This window comes from Pelodiscus sinensis, chromosome 4 (assembly GCF_049634645.1).
Source record: "Pelodiscus sinensis isolate JC-2024 chromosome 4, ASM4963464v1, whole genome shotgun sequence".
Classification (NCBI taxonomy): domain Eukaryota; kingdom Metazoa; phylum Chordata; order Testudines; family Trionychidae; genus Pelodiscus; species Pelodiscus sinensis.
The window spans coordinates 48574246-48592795 of NC_134714.1; the positions used below are offsets into that span (position 1 = coordinate 48574246).

The 18550-nt window shown below is 39.6% G+C and overlaps 1 protein-coding gene across 1 annotated transcript in view; it reads left to right on the forward strand.

Annotated features, from left to right (window-relative positions):
• SNX6 (sorting nexin 6) overlaps nucleotides 1–18550 on the forward strand; it is a 45212-nt gene that overhangs the window by 6648 nt on the left and 20014 nt on the right. Inside the window, exons 3-8 of the mRNA XM_075926942.1 lie at nucleotides 1143–1247; nucleotides 1868–1978; nucleotides 10326–10447; nucleotides 12870–12993; nucleotides 14624–14719; nucleotides 18261–18366. Coding sequence (XP_075783057.1) covers nucleotides 1143–1247; nucleotides 1868–1978; nucleotides 10326–10447; nucleotides 12870–12993; nucleotides 14624–14719; nucleotides 18261–18366 — 664 coding nt within the window. The remainder of the gene's footprint in view (nucleotides 1–1142; nucleotides 1248–1867; nucleotides 1979–10325; nucleotides 10448–12869; nucleotides 12994–14623; nucleotides 14720–18260; nucleotides 18367–18550) is intronic.

Consider the following 18550-nt stretch of genomic DNA (forward strand, 5'->3'; position numbering starts at 1 on the left):
GGGAGTTTCTGATAATTTTCGGGCTGACTTACTGAAATCTCAAATTAGAGCCACTCTACATGTTCTACAGTAGAAATAAAACTGAGTTTGTGCCTGTTTTGCTTGATCAAGTAATTTTTCTTAGCTTTCTCAGCCATAATTAAAGGCCTGGGTGTGTGTGGTTAAAATAGAAGTCAGAAACAAAAAGAGTTTCAGTGTAGTTTGAATAAAATTATTATCTTGTCAGTTAATGAGAGCATATTTGTGATAATCCTAGCACATCTCTGGCCATCCATCATCGCTAGAGTAGTCAAGATGAGAGTTTCCAATACAAAAATATTGAAGACTTTTTAAAAATCAGGTCTTGTATACCATAAAGAAGATATGTCACCAACTCCCTTCTGAGGGCACATTTAAAATTATCCATTCATATTACATGCTCTTTAGAGTTGTGTGTTCGCAAATAATAAAATGTAAACAATTTGAAGAAAAATCTTTCTATTTAGAACTAATCTTTAAAATTTACAATATTTTGCTCTTCTGAATTGTGAGTGGTTTAACAAACATAATATACAGGCAGTCCCCGGGTTACATACAAGATAGGGACTGTAGGTTTGTTCTTAAGTTGAATTTCTATGCAAGTCGGAACTGGTACATATTGTAGGGGAAACTCTAGCCAAACATTTCTCCAGAGCTCAGTTTTATTCTCCCACACCTCACTTCCCTTAGTCCTTTATTCTCAAGCTGAGGTGTCTGCTGAGAAAAGCTGCTCCGCGTCTCCCTGGTCTGCTGGGGGGAAGCAGCTAGTGCGGGGTTGCCTCAGCCCGTTTGTAAGTAGGGATCCGATGTAAGTCGGATCCATGTAACCTGGGCACTGCCTGTACTGAGAAATGTGAGTACTCATGATAGTGCACAGACAAGGAAACATAGTAAATTTAAATAGCCATGTATGGTTGTGCACTGAAAGATATGTAGGTTGGAATTTGTTTGTTTTTTTTTCCCACAGGGTGTATTTTTTATGTTTTGTAAGTTTTCTTCTTTCCATCTGCTGTGTTATGAGGGTGCCCATCAGTGCAGCATTAGCTCTTGATGAATGAGAAATAAAATGTTTTTTGTTACATTTTTATTAATTTTTATTGACTAATCTGATGTTCTTTGTTTAGCTTAAAGCAATAAATGTAGATCTTCAGACTGATGCTGCCTTGCAAGTGGATATTTCAGATGCTCTTAGTGAGAGGGATAAAGTGAAATTCACTGTTCATACAAAGGTAAAACCCAGCCTTGTATCTGGATGAGGCTTAAGTATAATACATTTACTAAAAATGAGTAATAATTTATCATTCAATGTACACTATTAGCTTAAAGTAATCATCAAAGAATATTCAAGTTGTGTATGTAAAATTTGATTTTAAAAGGTAAAACCATAATTTACATATTTAAGAAAATTTTCCTGAGATTACTTATAGATTACTGTATTCTGCCTTGTGATTCTTGCCAGTCTGACTGTTAGAGCCTTTTTACACACGCTTGTATTCTTAAGCCCATTGTGTATTGTTTTCTCTGTTGTTCACTTCAGACGTCAACAATGTACTTCAGAATAGTAAGATGATCAGGTTTACATTTCAATTTTCTAAATAATGTATAGCTTGATTTGATAGTTTTAGGACTGTCTTCATAATTAGTTCTAGAAAACTCTTCCTTTTTTTAAATAAAATATTTGGAAAATGCACTGTTCTGGATCCAGCTTAGTTTAAGGTTGTTTTATTGTCTTTTTAGTTGTAAACTACTTTTCAGCATTGAGATTATAGAATTTTGAGAGTATAGAATCTGATACAGTAATGTAAACATCTGAATTCTTAAATCTGAATAAAACACCCCTTCTTTGCAGAGTTCTTTACCAAATTTTAAACAAAGTGAATTTTCTGTTGTTCGGCAACATGAGGAGTTTATTTGGCTTCATGATTCTTTCGTCGAAAATGAAGACTATGCAGGCTACATTGTAAGTATTATAAACATCTTTTATATAAACTGTAGACTGAGAACTTGATTATCACATGTACTGAGCACCTATACCATTTAAAGCTAATAGCAACTGTAGATGCTCTCCTCTCTCAAAATCAGGGCCTGAAGCTTCACTACATAGCGTTAGGCAATGTTACAAAGTCAGATGTTGAAACAAAATTCTTAGGTGAGCCAGAGTAATTTTTGTTATAACGTGTTTTATTATATTGTGCCAGTCTCCTCTTTCCTTCAGGAATTTTGAGTGGCTTAATGTTACACCTGTATTGTTTAATCTTCTATGTTTTATTTAAACTAGTGAACTGTGAAACTTGATGTACCTGTTTTCATATTTAAAATATTGTTTAAGTTGTTTTGTTTCCTTTGTAGCTGGAATGGCAATAAAGAGTTCAATATTAAGCTGTAAAGTCATCAGTGCTCTTGGAATTTTTTTCCATTACTAATTATTTCTCTAGGAGCAGCAGAATCAATTTTCACTCTTTACTATTTTCTCTGAATTAATTCATATGGTTTAAAGTAGGATATAAACAATCTGTAATTTTTGATACTTTTACATGTTTGTTTGAAGTTTTTTTTAAAAGCCTTCAAAAATTTTTAAAATCTTGTGTTCATTACTTTTATCCACGTTCATCCTAATAAATCATTTTACATGATCACAAATCTGATGGTTCTACTTTTTAATCCTGAAAAGGAAAAGCTGAATTGTGAGTAAAAGGAACCTGTTATCCTATGTTACATCTAAACTTAAAAAAAAAAAAAAGGCATCATCAGTGCTTAATTGTAGATACTCAGCACAGTGACTAGAGGGTTCTCCTGTTACTATAGTTTATCTATGTCTCTAAGATATTGCATATACTAGCCGGTTTTATTGCCAAAAACTGCCTTCGGGCTGCATGCGGCATTTCAAAGCAGCAACGCCAGATAGAGCTCAGGGTCAGCCGGCAACTCCCCCACTGGCCCCATACTCCCTGCAGCACTTCTTCCTCTGAAGGCTGTTGCTACACTTCAAAGGTGGAGGCGCCCTTATCAAATAGTTGATGCAAATTGCATCAACTATTCGATTAGCCAATTAATCAAAATTTAATATCCCTAGACACTGCTGGTTTTTCTGTTGACAAGAGGCCTCTGTATGCTGTTGATCTCTACTGCCCCGCAGGCATGCCCTCCTTTCCTTTGAAAGGTGTGGGAAATATCTGACAACTGAGTGTGCTGCTCTTGTTTGGGGAGCAAATCATTGGAATGCTTCTGTTTCTGCCTTGTATTAGGAACACAGCAGAAGTATGCTGCTGCTGCAGGAGAGTGCGGGCAAACTGCTGCGCTGCTTTGACATTCCGCACCTCAAGCTACTCATGATTCCACTCCCAGCAGCTGAGGAGACTGTGGGAGATCTTGGAGGGAATCCCAAGATGCCCAGGAATCAGCTGTGCTTTCCCACCATTCTACACTGTGGGATACACGCAGTGGCAGCGTATTGCTCTCTCTGTTCACAGTGGTACCCCTAGAGTGGAAGTGATCCATTAGAGGGAGCAAGCGTGAACACCCTCTGTTGAATTTTGGGTGTTGATGTAAGTTTTGTTGACTCAACTTGTTGGTGGAATTAAGGCCTAAGAGGTGGTAGGTAGGTCACTGGAAGAATTAGCACAGTCTACTCTGGGACTTCAGTTGGCCTTGTTAGTCTACTAGCGTGTGGATTTTTCATTAGAGACTTAGCTATGCAGATATTCATTTTCAGTGCAGCTAAGACCTCAGTCAGCTGACTTATAGGACGTGTAAAAGAAACCACTTGGTTTGCTAACGTTGACATTTTTCTCTGTGTGATAAGGACTTAATGTGAAATGAGAAGTCATGTTGACTTGAATATAATTTTTCTCCCTGGTAAACACCTAAAACCTAGATCATTGTAGTTGAAAAACTCATATCCCTGAGAAATGTTGTTAAACGGACCTAAACTAAGCCCTGGTAGCTGAAAGAATTCTTTTGTTGCTCTACCTACTGCCTCTCAAGGGGGTGGATTTACTACAGTGATGGAAAATCCCCTTCTGTTTCTGTGGTAAGGATCTATACTACAGTGACATAGCTGCAGTTGTGCTACTCTAGTGCCTGCATCTGACGAAGTGGGTCTTTGCCCACGAAAGCTTATGCTCCTACACTTCAGTTAGTCTATAAGGTGCCACAGGACTCCTCGTCGCTTTTGCAGATTCAGACTAACACGGCTACCCCTCTGATACTCTAGTGCTTGTAGTGTGCATGTAGCCTTATTAATTCAGGGACAGTATAGGCAGTGGTTCAGGGGAGCTGTACAGACCGGTACACATACTGGCAAGTTACTTTTAGCTGATAGGGAGTTTTTCCTACTATTCCCTGCCACCCATCCCTAGTCCTTCTGCTGGCTGCTGCATCTCTGTGTACAGGGTTGGGGGTTGGGAGGTGATATAGGGAGTGCAACAGGACTCTGAGGAGTTACTAGTGTTTATGTTCCTTTTCCTACTGCCCGTGCTGGTGAGGAAAGAAGCAGAACTGCCAGCAGTTCCTCTGGCTGCCATAACACTCCCAGCCTCCCATCTCCCCAGGTAATGTGGGATGGGGAGGTAAAGAGCCAGGGGTCCTGGGCTGGGGGCAGGGCAGAATCATGTGAAGAAGTCACGTGACTCCCCCTTAGCTGGTGTGCCTCCCTCCCCCATACTGGTAAGAACGCTTTATTTGAACTACCAGGTTAATTGTTTTAACTTTTAGTGCACCCATATTATAACTCAAATTTTACCTACTGTATCTTTATTTACTGAATGTGAAGTTCCTATCTTTTTTCCAGCAAATGTTTTTTAATGCCAGCAGCCTAGCAATAGTCACATGATGTTCACTGAATAGTTGAAAACTGATTCCAGTATCATGCTTTTCAGAAATTGAGTGGAGATATTAAAACAAGTTTTGAAAGTAACTTGGCAATGTAATTAATTATTCTGAGGCTTCTTTTAAATAAAACTTAACTCAAGTTAATTCAATGAATCAGAAATGGTGTTTAATTTTCATAAGATGTGTTGTAGGTGGGTTACTGAACCAGAAAATAACATTTTAGTAATATGAAAGGGAATCCATGATCTGAAAATGTGTTGTTGATGCAGCATGCTCCATAAATTGATCATTAAGTGATTTTTGCCATAAAGGTGTTAATGGGGAGCAGGGAGGAAAACAGCACTTCAGGTCTAAAGTTTTAAGCAACTTATGCCATGCCTCAACTATAGAGTTAAGTCGATTGATCCTAAGTCACTTTAATAACATCAGCTGAGCATGTCCATATAGTGTTTGTGTTGGCTTGAGTATGTCTGCAGTTGTTGCTCTTGCATTGACAGAGCAAGAGCTTTTTCATGGGTAGCTATCCCATGCACCTTGTCACCCTCTACAGCATGGAGCTCTGGAAATAGATTAGTGAATCACAGGTATGTGCTTGCTGACCTGTCGTGTAATTCTTCCATTCCATAGTCTTCTCTTGACTTTGTGCTGTTTTTCAATTGCCTTTCTAAGCTGTGCACCAGCACTCTTTGCCTGACAGCATGGATCCTGAGCTTCTGACCATTATGAACACAACGTGGCTAGTCCTGCAGTATTTCATGAGCTGTGAACAGAGTGAATTGGTGGTCCTTGCCCTGCTGTCTGCCTTGGAAACGAATAACTCAGGATTGTTGCTGGCATTCACAGAGCAGCTTGCCATGATGGACTGTTGGTACTGGGCTTAGGAAACAAGTACTGAGTGGTGAGATTCCATCATGATACATGTATGGGATGATGAGCAGTGATCTCAGAACTTCTAGATGCAGAAAGCCACCTACCTGGAACTGTGTGCAGAGCTCATCCCAGCACTGGCACCAGAGTGAGAGTTGCTCTTAATGCGGAAAAGTGAATGGTGATTGCTATGTGAGAGCTGGCAACATTAGATTGCTATTGGTCACTCACGAATTAGGCTGAAACAAAAGACAGGACTATGCAGCACTTTAAAGACTAACAAGATGGTTTATTAGGTGATGAGCTTTCGTGGGCCAGACCCACTTCCTCGGATCAAGTTGGCCCACGAAAGCTCATCACCTAATAAACCATCTTGTTAGTCTTTAAAGTGCTGCATAGTCCTGACTTTTGTTTCAGCAAGACCAGACTAACACGGCTACATCTCTGTTATGAATTAGGCTGGACCTCAAGTATCCCTGAGGATTTTGGTGATGCAAGTGTGCAGGGCCAGTAACTACCACCAGCTATGAAGCACTGTGCCTCCTGGCAAAGTGCAGGAAATATTGCTTCAAAATTCAATTGAGAGTCCCTTGCTGCAACAGAGCAATGAATGGAATGCATATCCCAATTCTGGCTTGCAGCCAACTTGTGGTGGAGTTTATCAACCAAAAGGGCTACTTCTCCATGGTCTTGCAGGTGTTGGTGAATCACCATGGCTGTGTTACTGTCATACATTTGAGGTGGTCAGGGAATGTGCGTGTTGCACGCATCTCTTGGAACACTGGACTGTATAGAAAGCTGCATGCTGGCTCTCTTTGACTAAAAGATTCTAATGGGAGCTGTGGAAATGCCCATGGTGGTTCTTAGAGTTAATGCCTGACCCTTGGCTTCTACTGCTTGTGAAACCTTACACCAGAAACATAAACAACAAGGAGCACTTTAACAAGAGGCTTAACAATGCTAAATAACCATTCTGTAGGCCTTTGGCCAGTTAGTCACTGACAATGCCTTTTTGATTGGTTAGACATCAGTGAGGAAAATATTCTGATGGTCATTGTGGCTTACTGTACTCTGCACAATACTTGTTAAATAAAGGGGGAAAATTTTTGTTAGATTGGACTGCTGAGGTTGAGCAGCTGGCTGCTGAGGTTGAGCAGCCAGATACAAAGGCAATTAGTGCTACAGTGGGAGGCTAATTGGATCAGGGAGGCTTGGAGGAAGCATTTTGACAATGATTCCCAGTAATGCATCTGTGATTCATTTGGCTAGGCAATGTTTACTGGCTGCCTGTAGTGCTCATTTCCTGATTGTTAATTGCAAAGAGCAAATATGCTAGGTATGGCCACTGTGTTTCAGTATTGGCACTGAACGATATATGTCTGTCACAAATAGACTCATTTTATTTTATACTTGAGCTTAATAAAGAGATAAAACACAAACTTCTGATCAAACAGGGGCCATGAAAATAAAGAACAGTCTCATAGTTAGGACTCCAGCTTTTGTTGGAAAATAAGACTGTAGGCATGGAGTACACTGGGATACTCTGAGGGACTGGGGACACATGAGGAATGAAGTGGAGGAGTTGGAGAGATCATGGACTGGAGCTCTGGGGAGAGTCAGACATGGATGTGCTCAGATTGAAGGTTAATGAGGAATTTCAACATCTCTGTTGGGACCTTCAGCATTTGCTCCTGTCCCAGTCCCCTTTTCTGCCCATTAAGCCTGAATCTTTTATTGATTGTCTCCATCAGTGCTCTTGTTTTGCTATGAGCTGCATCTGCTGACAGCAGCACTTTGTGAAACATATCCTTACATCTCCTGGGCTGCTGCCTTATTTAACAGAGGCATTCCCTTGGTTTGGAGAAGTGAATTGTCAAGGGCACATCTGTAGAAGTCAAAGAAATAAATGAACGGAGTCAGTATTGTGAGTGCTCCCAGCCATGAGTCACACGTCTGTCATCTGTGTTAGCCAGCAAACAGTTAAGTCTCAATTTTGAGCCCACATGATGGGGAGAGCTGGGCAAGGAGGAATAGGCAAGAAGGTTTCGGTAACCAGGTTTGGTAACCGGTAACCAGGTTTTGCTAACCGGATTTGAAACCACAGAGGAATACTTTTTAGGGTCAATCAAAGATTTCTATTTTTCTATTTACTTTATAATTAGTTTTCCATTTAAATCAATTCACTATCTTTGATTCTTTTAAGACAGTGTAATATACAAATAAAAAGTAGAAAAACAGTATAGTTAAAAACCAAGAAATAATAACTCCTCCTACAGATATTCCCTCCAGATTTACTTGTAAACAATTTGTGGAGTTATCAAATATATAATACTCACATTAAGAAAGATAGAAGCATTGCTTAGATTCAGGAGATACTTTTTTCTTCATGTCTCTCCTTTTTTGGATTTTTCGTTGCAACTTATGACCGGTGGTGTTCCCCTTTCGGAGCTTATGTGCGGCAGCAAGATTCAGCGCTAGGGAGGAAGCACTGGTTGATCAGACCTAGCTTTTTTGGATTCACAACCTGTCCGCTCTTGGTTTGTTCCATCCAACCTTATATACCCTATTTCGGTATTCCTCCACTCACCTGACAATTGTTGACGTAAGATTTTTGTCATCTCATTCTGCCCTTTTAAAACTTTCGTCTGCTCCATTTGGGGTAATCAGCACTTTGTTGCATATTGCAGTCTGAGTTACTTACTTCCCTAAAAGTGTGGTTACTGTTGGTCATCCAATCAAATTTTTTTTTTCTTATGTCTCCTGTATCTCACAATGCTGCCTTTCCTTTACACTTACAATTAAACTGGTGCTCATTTGCCATATTCTGGGTAGGCTTCACAGAAGGGACACAAAGTGGTTTGCCAAGTGGCTTATTGTAAACAGGGAGCCTGTTTTGACTATTGGTTCCTTTTCCCACAGTCTCGGGTATTGCAACCTGATATCACTCCCAAGGGTGCATATCCTACAAGTGTGTAGCTTTAGACCAGCTCTGTAAGCAACTTCTCTGTGTTGCTCTGTTCCCTGCAGAAATTAATTGATGGGTTGCACAGCAAAGTTTCCTATAGCAGGTAGAAGAGGCAGGTCTCCCATGGAACCATCAGAAGAAGAATGCCCAATACCCACAGGAAAACTTCAGCTTTGACCCATTGTGTAAAGGGACAGGCTCAGTTAATTTTTCTTTCTTATCCATCCTCTACTATATAACAAGATACATGAGCTCAATCTCCTCCCACTATGCAGTATTGAAACACAGTGAGTGCTTACCAGAGTTCCGCTCATGCATCTTGTGTGGCAGAAATGGAGTGTTGGGACTGGCTAGGCCCCTCTAGAGTGGCAAAGAGGTCCTGATTTGCTTCATCACTGGACGATCCTTCTGTGTGCTCCATATTGTCCTCTAGCTCCACTCTTCATCCACAACTTTCTCATTGAAGTCAAATCCTAAGTTCCCTCTAAGCTATGTGGCCTCACAGCAGGCTATTAAGGGCCAAGCAAGCATGTAGCCCCAAGGGCCTGGAGAGCAGAGAGGTAGGGGGTGCATGGGGAGCAAGTTGCATGCAGGACTCTGGCCAGGGAGAAGTGCCTCTTCCCTAGCCCAGGTACTGCTGTAGTGAGAGAGGGCTGGGGAGGAATACTCACATCCCTCTGCAGCCCTGGATTGAGCTACACCCCCAAACACTTACTCCCTGGTCCAACTGCAGAGCCCTCACCGCCACCCCAACCTTCTGCCCCACCCCAGCCACACATCATCTCCATATTGGTGCACATAACACAATTCTGTGCATGGATGTAAAAAAAAAATTGGTTGTCAGCTGGCTGCTGCCTCCAGCCTTCCTGTAGTATCCCTGGGGCTCTTGTTGGAGGTGGGTCACTACTCAGGAGGCATGCAGTTCTTTATAGAAGCAGCTGGTCTTCAGCATCACATTAGATCAATGATTAGACTCCTTGCCTTTTGGTATGTTTCCCTCAGCTCCTTTTTGCATGATGCTGTTGTGTGTCCATTTTGTACCCTTCTCCTGCTTGCCACTAGCAAGCTGCCTATAGGTATTGACATTTTTATACCTGGTGCTGAGCGGTACCTGCACAGCTGCCTTCTCTCCTTATGTACTCAGAAGATCCCGCATTTCTGGTGTGTTTCAGGCTGGAGACCATTTGCTATGTAAAGCCAGCAGGATCAGTTGAAAAAGATGCTGTGTGAACTGTGTACTCTGAGCAAACTGGAAAAGGCATTTAAAAAATTCTTGCCCCTTTAAATGGGGGAGGGACTCACACCTGTGTACCTTCAGGGCAGCAGAGTTCAAACTGCTTGACAGAACCATCATGATGGGCATTGTGGAACACATCCTTGCCAGCTAAAGTGACATAATCAAGAAGTGGTTATACTGATGCTGCATTGCTTTAGCTTTGAGCAAAAAGGTCTGTATGACTTGTGGAGATGGTTTTCTTATGTTGGCATAGCAGAAGAGTTACATTGGCAGAAGATGCCTTTCAGTGTGTACACAGCCGTTGTTGACAAAAGATGACTTTTGTCACTACAACTGTAGTTGTACACTTAGGTTTTAATTTTGCTTAAGAAGGTAAGGAATTTAAGAGTACTCTGACTCATTTCACAGATTCCTCCTGCACCACCCCGGCCAGATTTTGATGCTTCAAGGGAAAAGCTACAGAAACTCGGAGAAGGAGAAGGATCGATGACTAAGGAAGAGTTCACCAAGATGAAACAAGAACTAGAAGCGTATGTATATTTTATATAGTGCTTTGTGTGTATGTTTTAATTGCCTCTGCTATTCCATACTTCTAATCATTTCACAACAGTAATCGGGAAGATTTAGGTTTGAGTATCCACAGTTCCCACATAACCAGTGTTCTCAATTATCATGATCAGAGCCATCAGGAAAATTGTAGAAATTGTTGCCCAGAATTATGAGAATTTTATAAAGGGGATAATATGAATACCCACTCAAATGGTTAGCTTTTTTTGTTTTTACAAAGAATCCTTCAAAAATACCTCACCTTTACAGTTTCTGATCTTTGCTAACATTTTCCTTTACAGATCACATATGAAGGCAGCTTTGATGATAACCTGCTCTTCTGTTCTTGCTATGTATTTGTATAAACCTTTTGTTTCACCAGCTGCTTTTTTGCATGTGCCCTAGTAATAACTAAAATGCAAATTTGACTTTCTATCTTTAGTGTGTACACACACAGGCTAGAAGAGCTCTGTGTGAATTAACAGGCACTTGTACCACCACAACAGTTAGATGTTAATTTGCAATTATTAAACTTCCGTTCTGTAGAACTTGAAATTTGGTAGCTACCTGACACTTTATGGTGAATATACAAATGTACAGTAGGAGAGTTTCTCGGAAAGAGTGATTTTTATTCCTGGTTATACAGTTGATTTTAATAGGAGAATTTGTTGTAAGATTTAGTATTTTGTGTTGAGTTATATAGGAAAGAAACTATTTTTCCTTACTGCATCCCCTTTCTTTTATCTCATCCATGGACCTCTTTGCTCTTTTTCCTCCTTTCCTGATTTCAGTTTTCATGTGTATATTTACACTGCTACTAGATTATTTCTCTCAAAAGCACTGAACTGGCAAGAAAATAATTAACACTTCTTCCCAGCATCCAGCTGCTATTAGCTACTGTGTTAAAAGTACTTTATTAAAACGATGTGCAAGAGATGGCTTGACAGCAGAGGAAATATACACTTACACTTAATACAGCAGAAAACTGGAAATTAGCAGAGCACAATAAATACTGAAGAATCTGTGATTTTCCAGCGGCCCTGATCATGATTCTTTTGTGGTCTGGTTAGGGGTTGGATAACACAGAAACCTTGGGGTTTCTTCTACTGCCACCTCCATCCTCTGCATCCTTCTTTTTTGTCTTCACTGAATGACTACTGCTCTCACAGAGATCAAACATCTCCCAACACTGATCCTGCTGATTTGCTGGTATGTAAATCTTATGATCCCTCCTTGCACGTAGTGGAAGCAAGTGTGTCAATTATTTAAGCCATTTCATTGTTAACTTGAGGGGGAATAAAAGAAGCCCCTTTCTTCCTTATCACTGTACAATCAATGCAATTTACCAAACATGTCAGTTAATTGAATTTACAAAATAAAATGAACTGTAGAAAGCTTGTATTAATAATCTCGTTTACACTATAAACTGAGCTTCAGTTATTGCCTTAAAATCTAATTTGGTTGATGTGGCAACTGACTTTTTATCAGGGTATTTGCTTTTGATGTACAGTAGAATATCAGAAATGCACTCTGACTGGTCAACCACACTGCTCATTAGGAACCAGAAGTATGAAGTCAGACAGAAGAGACAAAAAACAAATGCAGTACAGTATCGTGTTAAACATAAATTACTAAAAAAGGAAAGAGAAAATTTGAAAAGATAAAGAAAATGATCATTCTGATTTATTAAAAGTCATTGTTTAGTTGTAAATGTTTGAAACAACCATAATAGTTTGTTCAGTTACAAACAACCCGCATTCCCAAGGTATTTGTAATTCTGAGGTTTTGCTGTTCTAAATCTTACAATAGTTGTAAAAATGAAATCAAGCAAAAGATCCATGTATACATCACCTAGCGTGTTAGGCACTTTGGAATTGCAATCTTATCCATGTTTAAAGAGCTTGCAAGCTAAATGGACAAAATACAGACAAATGAGTTGAGGGGAGCAAACAAGGAGATGGACATAGGAGAGGGAGGAATATTCAGAATAGGCTGTGTGGTTGCTTGTGTGACGCTGTTTTGCATCTTTCTGGTTCTTGATAGTTTATGGGAAGGCTAAATGGGTTTTACTTTCAGTGGAACTAATGCAGATAAGGAATTTGAATCCTTATTTAAAGGACCTGTAATATTTGTTGCATTTATCTCTACATGTCTACATACATAATATGATAAAGATTAAATTTTTCTCCAGGTACTAACATTACCTTTTTTTTAGTACACACATTAAATACTATATAGTGTATTCCATCAAGTTCATCAAAGGTTAGAGTAAAACATTTTAGCACTCCGAACAGTTTTGTCTGTGTATTAGGATGTCTCTGATTTCTGCAGTTGGCTTAATCAAAAATTAATTGCTTGAAGTAGAATTTTAATTTGTGTACTTACTGTATTAATTTTTGTTTCCAGTGAGTATCTGGCAATATTCAAGAAGACAGTTGCAATGCATGAAGTGTTCTTGTGTCGAGTGGCAGCTCATCCTGTCTTGAGAAAAGATTTAAATTTTCATGTTTTCTTGGAATATAATCAGGATGTGAGTATTGAAAACTGATTCAGTAGCAAAAGTAATCACGATGTACTTTCATGATAGGATTTGAAAATGGGTAGAACACTTTATCCCCTGAACTAATATACAGTGATTCCTTAACCAAACTCATTTTGGATTTAGAATTTAAGAAATTAAATTAGCTGGCCTAGTCAAAATTCATTCTTATGCTTTCTGAAAAATTGGAGTTCAGGACTTAGTTTATGGTTTTTGTAGTCTGGTCATCAAAAATATTGCTGGGAGTTTAAATAGCTTCTGAGCAATTGTGAGATTACAAAGTGTTGATAATCACCCATTATATTGATTGAATTCAGGTGTTTTGAAAGAGTATGATGAAACTAACTCCCGTTTATCACTGTTGTATAAAACTTGTGTGATTAGTTTTCATAAAGACAAAATCCCAATAGTAACTCTTGGATAAAAATTATGATAGTAAATATTTCTATTATACTAAGGAAGTATCTGTAGCTTAAAATGTTTGTTAAATTGTCAAGATGACACACATCTTTAACAAGCAGAATAGTTTTGTGATAGCTAAAATAGTTAAATATATGGAGAGGTAACCAATACAAGCTGTCTTCATACTGCGTAGTATGAGTTGGAATCCTTTTATTGGGCTAATGAAGTGGAGGCTTTTATATATTGTAACTTGCCCCAAAAAACTGTTTCTGAGATGCTGTATGGTCTAAATAGTGGTTCCTCAATTATTTTTGCAAGTACAGGCAGTCCCCGGGTTACGTACAAGATAGGGACTGTAGGTTTGTTCTTAAGTTGAATTTGTATGCAAGTCGGAACTGGTACATTTTGTAGGGGAAACTCTAGCCAACCATTTCTCCAGAGCTCAGTTTTATTCTCCCACACCTCACTTCCCTCAGTCCTTTATTCTCAAGCTGAGGTGTCTGCTGAGAAAAGCCGCTCCGTGTCTCCCTGGTCTGCTGGGGGGAAGCAGCTAGTGCGGGGTTGCCTCAGCCCGTTTGTAAGTAGGGATCCGATGTAAGTCGGATCCATGTAACCTGGGGACTGCCTGTAACTAAATGTAATTTATATCTTGCACTACTGTCGGTGTTGAAAGTTGAAAATTGAAAACAAACCTCAGATAATTGGTCCAGGAATTTTGGCCACAGAGATGTGGAAAGTTAAGAGGACATTGAAGATATGGGATGATTTCAGTGGAAGAAGAGAGAAGTTGGATTAGAAGTTTCTGAAGGTGAAGTAATTTGCAATTGGGAGCAGAAATTAGTGGCACTAGCTTACTACTAGTTAGCAGCTTTCTTTTACTGTGAATGAAAAATTAAGACGTTTTGAGACTGCATGCATCCAAAATGATATGGATACATTCAGTATTCTTCTCAAATACTATGAAGTTGCATATTTCAAAATTCACATTAGATATTAAAGGAAGTCTAGTCAATAACCAGTAGAAGGCAAAATGTTGTATTGGTACTACTAATTGTCCACTAATTATTTACACAGTGTATTGTTAGGCAAATAGAAATCAACTTGATATAAAACTTGCAGTTTCTAGTACAATTTTTAGCTCCTCTCAATGCAAAAATGAATTCATTGCTTTATTGTCTTCAGAGAACATGCTAACTTGAGATGTGAACTTACCTTTCAGTTGAGTGTTCGTGGGAAAAACAAGAAAGAGAAACTTGAAGACTTCTTTAAAAACATGGTTAAATCAGCAGATGGTGTCATTGTTTCAGGAGTAAAGGTGATTTATCTCTAGCAATGTTACTATTTTTTTTAATTTTCGTTGAATTGAAATCAAATTGTTTACAAAAGGAGACAAATACTAAATGTATGCAAGTACATTTCAGGGCTTCACAAATTTATTATATACTTGCTACAGGTAGGTTACAAAAGTGGTGAAGGGACTTGGGACTGCACCAAGAGACACCTACTCCCTTGCAACACCAGCTACAGAAAAGGGTGCTGTCCTGGGCCCCTTTCTGGAAGTTTCATCCGTTCATATTATTTTCTTCCAGATAGTAGGAATTGTAATCTTAAAGTTGCATGTCCACCTGCTGGAAAGAAACTTTAGATCTCCTCCCACTAGGGATGTAAGGTTGATGCTTACCGATTAACTATTCACATCCCTGTCTCCTACACCAACCCATTCACCTTCCAGAACTATATTGCTGTTTCACTGTTTGATCCCTTCAGCTTTTTTTGTAGGCGCTATAGAATGGGTAAGGGCCACTTTCCTCCTCCAGTGAATAACTATTACTTTCTTTCATTAAGAACGTGCTGATGACCATGTGGGGTCAGACCAGTGGTCCATCTAGCCCAATGTCCTCTCTTCTGACAGCGGCTAATGCCATATGCTTCCATGGGAGTGAACAGGATGTGGTAATCATCAAGTGGCCCATCTCCTGTTGTCCGTTCCCAGCATCTGGTAGTCAGATGCTTGCAGACACCTAGAGCGGGAGGTTGCATCCCTAACTACCTTGGTTAATGGGTTCATCAATGGCTATCTTGCATATGTTGCTCTTTATAGCTTTCCCCAAAAGCATTGTGAAACAGATATGATTCTGGATCATTTTACCATTGCCAAGTGACATGAACGATGCTAGACATTTAATTGCAATATTCAGAATGCTTAGGCATCACAACTGTCTGGAAACACAGGAAGATGCATTGAATCTTTGTCTACATCTACACTATAGCCTGGATTGATTATCTGAGATCTATCCGGTGGTAATCATTTTAGTGAGTCTATTTAAGACCCATCAGATCAACTGCAGATTGCTCTCCCATGGGCCTATTGCTCTACCTTGTACGAAAAAAGTAAGGGAAGTCAACAGGAGAGATTCTCCCTTTGACACACACTCCCCTTCTCCCCCCCCCCCCCCCCCGCCAGCTTACAACCTGTGGTAACTTGAGTTAAGGTATGTTGTTCACATAACTAGAGTTGGGGCTAGTGATTAATTGAATAGTCATGTAACTGCATCAAATATTATCTGTTACGTGGCTATACAATAGTCCCCACTAGCGGGGCCAGCAGCCAGTGCGCTCCCAGCCCCGCTCCTGGGGAACCTCCTACCACCCCACGCTGCTGCCTCTGAATCAGCCATTAGCACCAGCTCCCCACTCCTCCACACTTCCCCAACCTCTGATGGAGAGGCAGCAGTGCCAGGGGGAAGCAGCTTGTATGAGCCAATGCGTACAGGGTGTTGGCTTGAAAGTTGGCTTCCCACGTGTACTGGTTCCTGCCTCCCCCCACTTGCTACCTCTGATACGAGGGGTCAGGGTGCATGTAGTCCATAAGATTAACCAATAAGCTTGGGCTTATCAGTTAATCGGGTATTCTGCTACTCTGACATCCTAGCTAGAGTTATGTTGCTTAAGTAGACTTTCTGCGGTAGTGTAGATGTAGCCTTTCATTCAGTTAATGATTGAAAAGTTATCTTAGGAACTGTATCAACTTGAAACATGTTTGTATAATGAAAACTTAAATTCTGGAGAAACTGTTGATTTCATCCTCTCGCACTAAAATTAAAAACTTTCCATGTGCAAGTGGATTTTTCAAGTCCTCTGTAACTTTCCTAATTGTATGCTCTTGAAGTCTTGAGAGAACTCAGATGTGGTTACTACTGCCATGGCTTAGTTCTGGTGTAAGAGTCTAAAGGGCAAGATATTTTTAAAAATATTTTATTCAAGGAGAAAAAATAACATGGATAGCTGTCCATATTTCAGACTTTTCCATGGTGTAAACCTATATCCACTGAAACTATTTTGACATCTTGGCCTCTCCTAATCATCATAGTAATTGTTTTCAAAATAATAGAGAAAAAAGACCAGTATTCATAGTGTACCACATAAATGCAGTTGTATGATGCATTTCCTGTGTATTAGTTGGTGATAAAGGAGTTGTGCTTGGGTTTTTGTTGACTTTTTTTCTCTTTAGAGTGATGCTCATGAAAGGGAGCAAATTAGCAATAATGCAACCCAGGCTTCCCTCCACAGAGCAGATATTAAATAGGCAACTTGTATTGACTTTGCTAGTGCTTTCTTTGTAGTCTGTTGTAAAACTAGGCAGATGTCTAGAGGAGTTGATGTAGCTCGTGGAAGACGGCAGCATGCCCCCATGGTACGAGTTCTCCTAGGTGAGACCCACTGGTCTAGACCAACCCTGACAGGTATTTTCCTAACCTGTTCTTAAATCTCCAATTATGGATATTCTACAACCTTCCTAGGCAACTTATTTTGGTGCTTAATTACTCTTGCAATTAGTAAGCTTTTTTTTTCTACTCTTTAATCTAAATCTTCCTTAATGGTAATTTTAGCCCATTGCTTCTTGTCCTGTCTTCTGTGGTTAGAGAACAATTACCACCTTCTTCTTTAGAACAGCCTTTTACATACTTGAAGACTGTTATGTGCCCCCCTCCTTTAGACTTTTCTAGACAAAACAAATCCAGTTTTTTAAATCTTTCCTTATAGGTAATGTTTTTTAGATCTTTAATCATTTTTGTTGCTTTCTCTGGACTTTGTGAAAGATGTGGACAAATTTAGACAAAGTGTGGTACCCAGAACTAGATGCAGCACTTCATTTGACATCAGATAGCTAACTATAATCAGCTGATGGGTCATAAAGAACCGTCACTGCTGGTTTGAATTACAATAGAAGTGGCAGCTTAGACATAGAAGGTAATTATTACAGCCTCCCTATTAAATTACAAATGCATTATGAAAGATCACATCTAAAAATCCTTTCACTTGCCTGCTAACCAGGTGTTCAGGTTTTGAGGCTTGTAATACACACTGCATCTACACTGCTGTTGGGATTGATGCTCTGAGATCAATCCACCAGTGGTCAACTAGCAGGTCTATTGAAGACCGGCCAAATTAACTGCTGATTTTATTCTCCATTCAATCCCTGTACTTTAGCCCAGATGACAAGAATACGATAAGTAGAAGCGAAAGTTTCTAATGTAGACCCCTAGTCACTTAGCTGGAGTACCTTAGGTCATGTCATTCGTTGTGTACATTAGGTCATCTTGCTGTGGGAATGTAGACCTACCCCTAGTCTCAAAAAGCCTAAAACATTGCATGCAAGCATCAAATCTTGAGGGACATGGCAGGTAAATGAAGTAGAAACTGGCTTTCATATAGGGTGTCTTACAAAATAAATACAGAGTTCAACTATATTTAATACAGTGTGTTGTACGCAAGTCATAATTGTATAGAGTACATTTCATGGGTTGTTATTACAAACAAGTGAATCTGTTTTCAATACTGTTTTTGTCTTTTAGGATGTAGATGACTTTTTTGAACACGAAAGAACATTCCTTGTAGAATACCATAACAGAGTCAAAGATGCTTCAGGCAAATCTGATAAAATGACAAGATCACACAAAAGTGAGTTTATTTTCTCTTGGGGTGGTGGGAGCTCCATTCATTGTAAAGCACACTAGAAAATGTTCTCATGCTTAGATTTTTTTCAATAGAAGGTAACTAACAACTTTCTTCACATGTGAGGAAGATTCTCAGGAAGTATAAATGTCTTTATGCAAGTGGAAGTAAAGACTAATTAGACCTTGGA